Source organism: Littorina saxatilis, linkage group LG2 (assembly GCF_037325665.1).
Source record: "Littorina saxatilis isolate snail1 linkage group LG2, US_GU_Lsax_2.0, whole genome shotgun sequence".
Taxonomy (NCBI): domain Eukaryota; kingdom Metazoa; phylum Mollusca; class Gastropoda; order Littorinimorpha; family Littorinidae; genus Littorina; species Littorina saxatilis.
This window is the reverse complement of record NC_090246.1, coordinates 22,861,891-22,872,864: the sequence shown is the minus strand read 5'-3', so window position 1 is coordinate 22,872,864 and position 10,974 is coordinate 22,861,891. Positions and strand designations below refer to the sequence as shown.

Genomic DNA, 10,974 nt, shown 5'->3' with positions numbered 1-10,974 from the left:
AGTCCGGGCTTCGTCGAACATTACTTGACCAACATTTCAACCAATTTGGTTAAAAAATGAGGGCGTGACAGTGCCGCCTCAACTTTCACGAAAAGCCGGATATGACGTCATCAAAGACATTTATCAAAAAAATGAAAAAAAATGTATGGGGATATCATACCCAGGAACTCTCATGTCAAATTTCATAAAGATCGGTCCAGTAGTTTGGTCTGAATCGCTCTACACGCACGCACGCACACACACACACACACATACACACACACACACACACACATCACACACACACACACACACACACACACATACACACACACACACACATACACCACGACCCTCGTCTCGATTCCCCCCTCTATGTTAAAACATTTAGTCATAACTTGACTAAATTTAAAAAAGTAACAAAGAAAAACGAACAAAACAAATAACCAACAAAAATAACAGGGTAACATCCTTATCCACACTTGGTCCAGTTTCCAGTCCGCAGAATGGCGTGAATTCCGGAGTACATGTTGTAGAACTGTTTTGACGTCATATTGACGGCGCTCAGCCGACGTCCCGTCACGACGTCACAAAACGAAGGACGTTTTGACGTCCAGAAGGCGAACCCTGGGTGTGACACATGGACCACTCCAGCTGCCCTGGCCAGAATCCCTGTGATGAAGACGTCCTCCAAATGAAGATAATCCGCCTTCAGGCTCGCCGCAAGAATGGATTCAGCGGCTGCTCTCGTCATGACGTAAGCACCACCGAACACGTAAGTGGGGTAAACGTCACTTGGGTAGTCCAGCTCGGAAACAAACCACTTATCCCCGTCCTCTCGCACCACTGGGGAATCCACGCACACGGCGCCTATGACGTAGCTGCGTGTAGCGTCACTGATGACGTTGTTGCTGCGCCGCAGCTCGTGCAGAATGTAAGGCAGGTTGAGGTAAGTGTCGTCATCCGTCTTCATGACGTAGCGCGCTGACCTCACGTGTTGTAATGCCCAGGACATTGCTGCCAGCACTTTGTACGATAAGTTTTCGTACGTGTCCATGTAGTCTGTGATTACGACGTCATTGTGTAAGGCTTGCTCGCGCTCTATGATGTCATCCCAGGCTTCGTCGTGCCCCACGAAGAACCGCACCACAACCTGGGTTTTGTCCAGTTCAAAGTCCCACGTCTTTCTAATCGCCAGACGCAGCTCCGTATTGTCAGGCTTGGAGCACACCATGACCACCAAACACGGCAAAGAAGTTCCGTTCGGCCTGGCAGCCCCCCAAGAAGGAGCAACCCCCGAGTAAACTCCCTTGGCTATGGCCGGAAGTGACGCAGCAGCAGCATAACGACCCCTGGGCACGTGCAACACGTAGTGAGAGTTATCGTTATTGATTTTCGTGTCAGCGCGAGCCACGTGACTCCCGGGGCGCTCTTTGGAGGCTGTCCAAAATGTGTCGGAGCGACGAGAGAGGGCTGACCCCGGGTCACGGGAGTGAGGAAGAGGAGGGGGATTGTTCTTGCGGTTCAAAGAGTGGTTCGCACGCTGGGCGGTGCGGAACTCGTACATTAGCTTTACGATGGAGGCGAGCAAGACTACCACACACAGAGTGTAGATCTTCCGTCGCAGTCTCGCTAGGCACGGCATCGTTGTAATCCTATAACCGTTGGTCACTTTTAACACTCTGTTTTGTCTTTTACCTTCACTACTTTGATGTCAGCCCATCTGCAGTTCAACACAGCGCCTATACAGTTCAACACCAAACCCGGCACAGGCTAATGCTGCCCGCAAAGACGGTTTTTTGTTTTGTTTTTGTTTGTTTGTTTGTCTTACATCCTCAGTTTTGACATTAACTGCACTGAGATACGTGAAACCACACACCTGAAAAACACAATTTAAGTGCTCGTTGCCTGAGTTGGTATTACGGAAATGTAGTATTCACACAATGGCACAACACATTCCAAACATAGTGTCCTGGTGGTCCTTCAGTCGACGATCACGTAATGATTGTTCAAACCCTCTTTTTCATCAAGAGCATGACCGGTACAAGAGAAAAAACTCGGCATTCTTGACGAGATGTTTTAGCCTATATTGCAAGTAGTGCGTTTAAAATTCAAAATCTGACAGGATGGAAAATGTTCATTGTCCAGTTTTTGCTTGCTGCATGCAACAATCCCAGGGAGAAGGGTTACACAATAATCTTTACCACTGGAGTCAGCATAAAGTCAGTCACACGCGTCACACATTCTAAGGTCATCGATGGACTACAAAACCGTCAGAGAGCCAAACTAACAGATACGCATTCAGTCTTCACCCGCACTGAGGAATGTCGTTGTTGGCGGCAGTTGGCAAAACGTCAACACTTCTTTCAATTCGCCGAAAACTCTGCCGTCATTTCGGGCGAACTTCTTTTACGGTGGTGATAGAGGGGACAACAATCAATGCTTTAAGCTTCGGAAAACTACCAACACTTCCATGTCCATTTTGGTTAATTTTCAACACACACACAATCTTAGCAACATCCCTGCTTGACGACAAGTCAATGGCACACTAGCCGCAACACTGAACCAAGTGCAAGAGGCAGAGTTTTGACCCCATCGGTGACGTACGAGTGCAGTCAACTGACATTATATATTATTCCATAGCACACAGAGACGTATGCTGTGTCCTAAATTGTTCTTTATTTGCAATTCAGCCTTGTTCGTGGCTCTAACACCGACAATGCGGAAAACATTACAAAAAGCGTGCTGGGTCGCCGCCAGTCTTGGATATAGTGCTATTGCATGAATCATCAATGTGATGTAAAAAAAAATAGTGGCACATTTAGTCGCGAATTGCCGGAAACACTCCTGGTACAAAAGACATCTACCACCAATGCAAGTTCTTGTATTCTTTTTGTTTTCTCCGTATGGATATCTGATTGGTTTCTGAGATTTGATGATACTGACTGATAAGTTCACCGTCAACAAGAGACTTACAGAAGCTTGCGTTTGTCTGTAACAACTATGTCTATTGGTTACATGTTGATGCTTCTCGAATTCTTTTTTATATGCAGACCAGTTACATTTCTTAATTACTAAAACTGTCCCTAACGTAATACTTAGCTAGAGTTGCGATAGGATGGCGCAAATTCAAATTTTGTTGATGTTGTAGATTCACTTTACAAAAGATAACATAATGCTACGAATTGCAATAGCATAATTATAACACAAACAAAATCATTGATTCTTTGTAACTCCGCCTGACACAGTAACATAAATCAGAAAATTATATGCATAATGTACATTATTCTTACAAGTAATCAAGTCAGTGCAGTACACTACAAACTGATAAACAAGTCTCTTTCAAAAGCTTTTGAATGTTTGGTTGTTGTTGTTTGTGTGTCACGGAGTGCTCAACAGAAGATTTTTTTTCGAATTTAACTTTACTTTTGATTCTTTTTTGGGTGTTAATTTGAAATTGAACGATACGCACATAATCTCTCACACCAACCTGTGATAGCGTTTGTCAGTCCTTGTTGTCAAAGTTTCACTGAGAATGATCTGTTATTCAAAATATTCATGTCCACAGCGAAACCAACGACCATACGACTTCAATTTTCTTAAGGCAAGTTCGATTAATTTTGTACTCTCATCAGCACTGCCATAACCACACGCAACAAAACTGGCCAAACCTCTGTCTTCCTCTGCGGCCACGATCCATTTGAAGTCCACGGTCATATTCCTGACTATTACCCCGACAACACGCAACAAGCTTTGCGGGCCCGGGCCGGCGACTAGTGTCGGCTTTCTGTGTTCGGCATTGCCGGATTATTGGGCAGTTTTATTCATGACGACTTCGACCCCTGTGAGACAGACTTGGTGGATAGCTGCGCCATACTCACAGCTCAAGCGGCTAGTCTGTTTTAACAGAAGACGTGGATCTGACGTGGACTTGTCGGAGAGTGCTTACATCGATGTCGTGTCCGTCTGTGATTTGCTGAGTAAAGCCACTGACTTTGAGTTTAGTGTGCGAAGTTGATTCTCTCTAGGTCCGCGGCCAGCACAAAGCAAAACATGCAGCATGCAAGCATACGTCCCTTGAACATGAACAAATATTTACGGCATGAATTGAATTTCCAATACAAAATTGGGCTTTTCTGTTTACTCAACAACACAAAAAGAAACAAAATCAACTGGCATGGTGCTCTCTACCTGCACACTCTGGTAACTTACAACAGCTTCCTAAATATGTTTTTATTTTTTATTCATAGTTAAAATGTAAAGCGCGGAGAGCACAGTTTACTGTGGTTCGCGCTATATTATAAGCTCTCATTATTATTATTATTATTATTATTATTATTATTATTATTATTATTATTATTATTATTAAATTTGGGACACACAGACTTAAATATTGCCTTCTGGGTGACTTTAAAGCCAATTCTCTATCAGTATAGGCCACGCACGCGCATACAGACTTCCGGGGGACGTCAGTTGAAGGTCCACGTCAGGCTGAAGGATTCACCTAAAACTCTTCAATTTCCATCACTCCGACCCATGGCGCCGCTTTCTGGCATTGGCCACAAAACACATTTCCATGAATCAATTGGCCGGCGAGTCGGGGCAAGATTCTTCCATTGCAATTCCACGGCAGACTTCGAGATTGGGATCCATTTTCTTTCCGCTTTGCGCTACTCTATGGTACTTCTGTCCGTCACTGTTCTACTGAGCGGTACTTTGTGCTTGAATAAGGTTCCCGTTTCAAGATCGATTTGTTATACACCGACTCAGGCTCCCAGCAAAACTTCTTTTGTGTTCTATGGAAAAGGCAGCCAATAAAAGACATGCCTTTCTGTACAGAAAAGTATTGTAAAGTGTTAGCAAAAGCGGTTGATATGTCATCAATGTTACTTTGATCTATGGCGTTAACATTATACATGGAACATACTATAAGTTTCGCATTTCAGTACTTCAGTCACAGGACTTCCGAGCATACATCGACTGGTTTAGTGTCCTAGCTGTATGAAGGTGATACTACTGATTGTTAGGATTCTTCTTCTTAGAACAATGTCAGTTCAGTGTGTTCATTCCATTAAAAGACCTTTTCAGCCCTCAAGTCAAATACATATTATCACGTCGCTCTAGAGCTGATATAACTCGTGTAATGTAAAGACAGCTTGAATGTTGCACACACTTCATGTTCTAAACCCACTTGTTGCCAGGGAACAGAGTCATTCGATGAATAAAGATCTGGATTGGAATCGGGACACAACCGTTCCTTTGTTTAAAAATCAGGTAATACACTGCTTGACATTGTGCATATTCTAATTGCAGTCAGTCAAGGCAGTATTTGGAACACGCCATCAGAATCGAAGAAGCTCTCTCTGTCTGTCTGTCTGTGTCTCTGTCTGTCTGTGTCTGTGTCTCTCTGGCCCTCTGTCTCTCTGTGTGACCCTCTCTCTCTCTCTCTCTCTCTCTGATAAATAAAATAAGTTATTCCGGACATGGGACCTTCCTGTTCCTCCGCTGCAATGATCTTTGCCCTCTCATCCCGATCCTCGTCCTATACATGACCCCCCCCCCCCCACACACACACACACACCGTCAGTGTTCCTCCATCCTCCCAGCATATCCTTGAGTTGCTCCCTTATCGATCTGTAGCGAGATGAGGCTTGCATTCAAGGGAACAACTTCATCGCAGTAATAGTGTAAGCAATTCGCTAAACGCCCCTGGTGCCAACACTCGGGGAGCGTTGGCTGATGTAGTTATGCGTGTGTCGGGGATGAGGAGGTGTGTGAGTGTGTGTGTGTGTGTGTGTGTGTTAGAAAAGAGTGCAGGATTCCTACAAGGGACATAGAAAGAGATAAAGAAACACAGAGAGAGGGACAGACAGACACACTGAGACAGACAGACAGACACAGACAGATACTGAGAAGCACTGTGTTAATCAATAAGGAAAATAATCTTGAAGTCATAAACAAACTTGTGTGCGTTCAAATAATCATGCTATTGGCGAAATACTCGAAAGTAAATGCGTGGCTGCGCTCAAAACTGGTACCATGGTCCCTAGTGCCAAACAACAAGATTTCAAAATTCTGGCAATTTTCCCGCAAAGCTCCAGAACGATGTAAAGTTGATGCCTGTTGCACAAGCAAAAAAACACCCTAAACACTGTCAGGCAATCGATCCCTTTTGGGTGATGTGGGAAAGATAAGAAGGGATCTGCATTTAAAGGTACATTTCTTCCTGTCACATGTTCCCTTCCAAAGCAGGTTATGTCCTTCTTCTTCTTCTTCTTCTTCTTCTGCGTTCATGGGCGGAAACTCCCTCGTTCACTCGTGTTTTTTTGCACGAGTGAGCTTTTACGTGTATGACCAAAAACGGGCACACACGTAAAACCCCAGCCATTCAGGCAGTCATACGCCACTTTTGGGGGATGCATGCTTGGCATTTTCGTGTTTCTAAAACAAGAGTATCTTTAAACTTAACCACCTGGCTGCTACCTGTGCTGATTGGGATTTTATTATTGAATTATTTTACCAAGTCACACGTAACAATGTCAATCTGTTAAATGAATTCAGCAAAAACATTCCACTCTGCACAGAATGCATCAATGCTGTTGATTTTCGGTATGTTTCCAAGTGAAAGGTTGCTCTTATTCCCATGTAAAAGCCAGGTAGGTCTGTGACGGTGAACAAGATCATGTATGCTGGGAGGACCGCACCTTTAACTTTGACGCAGAATGGAAACCGATTCCCAGACCCACTCACTGCGGAGCTATGCTAATTGAGAAGACACCAGAAATATGCATGCACGTTCTGGGGTATAATTGCACAGTCGTTTATCTCCGCTCTTGGTGAGTCGGCACGTCCGTTACGACAACCGCCATCAGCGAAAGTGGAACGTACAGAGCTGCACAGCTAACTGAGGACAGAGTTCAAACTTATCTCATATACATTTTTGATCCCGTAGCAAATTGCAAGGGAATGGTGTTATTTTCGGTAGTATCTGTTGACGCCTTTTGCAGTTTCCACAGCTTCTGTATTGCAGTTTCCACAACTTCTGCATTGCAGTTTCCACAACTTCCATGTTGCAGTCCCCATAACTTCTGTTTTGCAGTTCCAACAACTTCCGTATTGCAGTTCCCACAACTTCTGTTTAGCAGTTCCCACAACTTCTGTATTGCAAATCCCACAACTTCCGTATTGCAGTTTCCACAACTTCCGTATTGCAGTTTCCACAACTTCCGTATTGCAGTTCCCACAACTTCCGTATTGCAGTTCCCACAACTTCCGTATTGCAGTTCTCACAACTTCCGTATTGCAGTTTCCACAACTTCCGTATTGCAGTTCCCACAACTTCCGTATTGCAGTTTCCACAACTTCTGTATTGCAGTTTCCACAACTTCCGTATTGCAGTTTCCACAACTTCCGTATTGCAGTTTCCACAACTTCCGTATTGCAGTTTCCACAACTTCTGTATTGCATTTCCCCGCACCGAACTGCTGTCTTGCAATTTTCCGGCACAAGTTCTGTATTGCAGTTCCCATACATTCTGTATTGTAGTTGTCAAAACGCCTTTATTGCAGTTCCCACAACTTGTCTATTGCTGTTTTCCGGCACAAGTCAGTTCTGTATTGTGGTTCCAAAAATGTCTGTATTGCAGTTCCCACATCTTCTGTAAAGAAGATCTCACAATTTCTCTATTGCAGTTCCCACAACTTCTGTATTGCAGTTTCTACAAGTTCTGTATTGCAGTTTCCCAGCACAAGTTCTGTATGGCAGTTCCTACAACTTCTGAATCTTAGTTTCCACAACTTCTCTTTTGCAATTTCTATTGCATTTTCACGGAACAGCAGCTTCTGTATCAGTGCAGTTTCCATAATTTCTGGATTGCAGTTTCCCAGCACAACCTAAATGTGTATTGCAGTTCCCACAACGTCTGGGGTGTCCCGTAAACTCTTTCGTCTGCAATGTTCAGAATGCTGATGAATTTTCACAAGATAAAGAGTGATTTCATGAAGATGAAGTTTAAGACCAAAGGAAGGGTTTAGGCGTTCTGCTGGCTCCCGTCCACTCTGTTAGCTATACTGCCAGGCTTCAGTTTACACACAGTACAAACACCCTTCCATTTGAACGCTCATCAAACGGGAACATCGTAGGTGCCCTACGTAAAGAGCGAGCGATTTTTAAAGAATTAATTTTGCAGATTGCACTTTTTGGACCCATCCTGAACTCAGGTCAAAAATGAGTTACTTCCCTTTGGGTCTCATTCTAAACTGGCGATAGCCGTGGACCGATGATTATCAGAATGTTTTTGGACCGTGGTGCGTTTTTGCGCTAGACCTAACTTTTAAAATCTAAATAATAAATTGACAGCTTGTTACACAAACATTCTTTAATCACAAAAGAAATATTTTTTCATCAAGACAAGATCAGTACAATTCGAAGTTGTGAAAGTTTAAAACAAGTCGCGTAAGGCGAAATGATAACATCAATAGTCAAGCTGTCGAACTCACAGAATGAAACTGAACGCACTGCTTTTTTCACCAAGACCACATACTCGTAGTTTCCTCAGTCCACCGTTCGTGGCAAAGGCAGTGAAATCGACAAGCCATGCAGAATAGTGCGGTAGTGGTCGCGCTGAGCAGGATAACACACTTTTCTGTATGTCTATTTTAGCTCACTGAGTTTGTTTTTAATCCAAACATATCATATCTATATGTTTTTGGAATCAGGGACCGACAAGGAATAAGATGAAATTGTTTTTAAATCGATTTTGGAAAATTAATTTTAATCATAATTTTTATATTTTTAATTTTCAGAGCTTGTTTGTAATCCAAATATAACATATGTATATGTTTTTGGAATCAGAAAATGATGAAGAATAAGATGAAATTATTTTTGGATCGTTTCAAAAAAAAAATTTTAATTACAAGTTTCCGATTTTAAATGACCAAACTCATTCATTATTTCCAGGAACTCTCATGTCAAATTTCATAAAGATCGGTCCAGTAGTTTAGTCTGAATCGCTCTACACACACACACACACACACACAGACAGACAGACAGACAGACAGACAGACAGACAGACAGACAGACAGACAGACACACACACACACACACACACACACACACACACACACACACACACACACACCACGACCCTCGTCTCGATTCCCCCTCTATGTTAAAACATTTAGTCAAAACTTGACTAAATGTAAACAAGTCGCGTAAGGCGAAATTACTATGTACATTTAGTCAAGCTGTGGAACTCACAGAATGAAACTGAACGTAGTCCGCCGCTAATGCAAAAGGCAGTGAAAGTGACGAGCCTGTTTGGCGCGGTAGCGGTTGAGCTGTGCTTCATTGCACGCTTTTCTGTACCTCTCTTCGTTTTAACTTTCTGAGCGTGTTTTTAATCCAAACATATCATATCTATATGTTTTTGGAATCAGGAACCGACAAGGAATAAGATAAAATTATTTTTAAGTTGATTTCGAAAATTTAATTTTGATCATAATTTTTATATTTTTAATTTTCAGAGCTTGTTTTTAATCCAAATATAACATATTTATATGTTTTTGGAATCAGAAAATGATGAAGAATAAGATGAACGTAAATTTGGATCGTTTTATACATTTTATTTTTATTTTTACAATTTTCAGATTTTTAATGACCAAAGTCATTATCTAATTTTTAAGCCACCAAGCTGAAATACAATACCGAAGTCCGGCCTTTGTCGAAGATTGCTTGACCAAACTTTCAATCAATTTGATTGAAAAATGAGGGTGTGACAGTGCCGCCTGAACTTTTACAAAAAGCCGGATATGACGTCATCAAAGGTATTTATCGAAAAAATGAAAAAAATGTCCGGGGATATCATTCTTAGAAACTCTCATGTAAAATTTCATAAAGATCGATCCAGTAGTTTGGTCTGAATCGCTCTACACACACACACGCACAGACAGACAGACAGACACACACACACACATACACCACGACCCTCGTCTCGATTCCCCCTCTACGTTAAAACATTTAGTCAAAACTTGACTAAATGTAAAAAGAAAAGCCCGGAAGCAGGGTCACGCAAGGGTCGTAGCAGACGACGGTTTATGCATATCGCCAGTTCCTCTCAACAGTCAAAAGCCATCGCTAGAGTTCTTGTGAACCACAGCCGTTTGTTTCGTGCATAAAAACGTGCTATTGCAGATAAGCTCACATCGAGTCGCATTCAAATTACTAACTGACGACTACATTGTGAAAAAGGGAAACTGGATCACACGAGTTCACGATGGCTCAGGGGTAAGATAAACCACGCAAAAATAAATTCTTTGAAAATTGTTCGCTCTTTACGGAGGGCACCTAGGATGTTCCCGTTTGGTGAGTGTTTAAATGAAAGGGTGTTTGTACTGTGTGTAAAAGCCTGACCGTATCTGTGATGGTTTACGGGAGGCTTACTGTGCCTTTAACCTTTTGGGGCACTAAATTTTAACGATCAAATTAGTACCTCGTTATCAAAGGATTAGGTCTCATTCTCCATGGGAAGTGAATGTTCTCTAAGCAATTATTTAACTTATTGTCTCCCAGGTACGGATATATCCGTACCCACTCATATGGCTCTATGTGACCTGGTCCAGATATATCTGTACACACAGTCACTTCAGTCGCTTCCTGTAACGTCGATCTAACGCCTGCATTCCAGCGTGTTGCTACACAGTTCCTACACAGTTACTACAATTCTGAGTGACCTGCTGCGGCACAGCTGGTCTCGGCCCGGCTAAAAAAAACTTGGTCAACATAGGTGGGGTAGAAAGTGTTAGGTCAACCTGCGAAAATGATGATATCGCACATTCATCTGATGAAACAAAGAGGGATTGTTCTTCAGTTCTGAATTCCAGTGTCACGTTTATAGGCGATGAAAAAAGAATCAAGCACCTTCCGACGCCAAACGGAGCTTTGCGCTTTCAAATGGGGCTTTGGAGGAGTTTGTTGTTGGCGGTGGTTTTTTTGTTT

At 42.7% G+C, this 10,974-nt stretch overlaps 1 protein-coding gene across 1 annotated transcript; it reads right to left on the bottom strand.

Moving 5' to 3' along the window:
- Window positions 1-392: 392 nt before the first annotated feature.
- LOC138955935 (beta-1,3-galactosyltransferase 1-like) lies at window positions 393-2,993 on the bottom strand. The gene has a single exon (XM_070327432.1). It carries the CDS (start codon window positions 1,622-1,624, stop codon window positions 452-454), a length of 1,173 nt encoding a protein of 390 aa, XP_070183533.1. The 5' UTR covers window positions 1,625-2,993; the 3' UTR covers window positions 393-451.
- Between the last annotated feature and the right edge of the window lie 7,981 nt (window positions 2,994-10,974).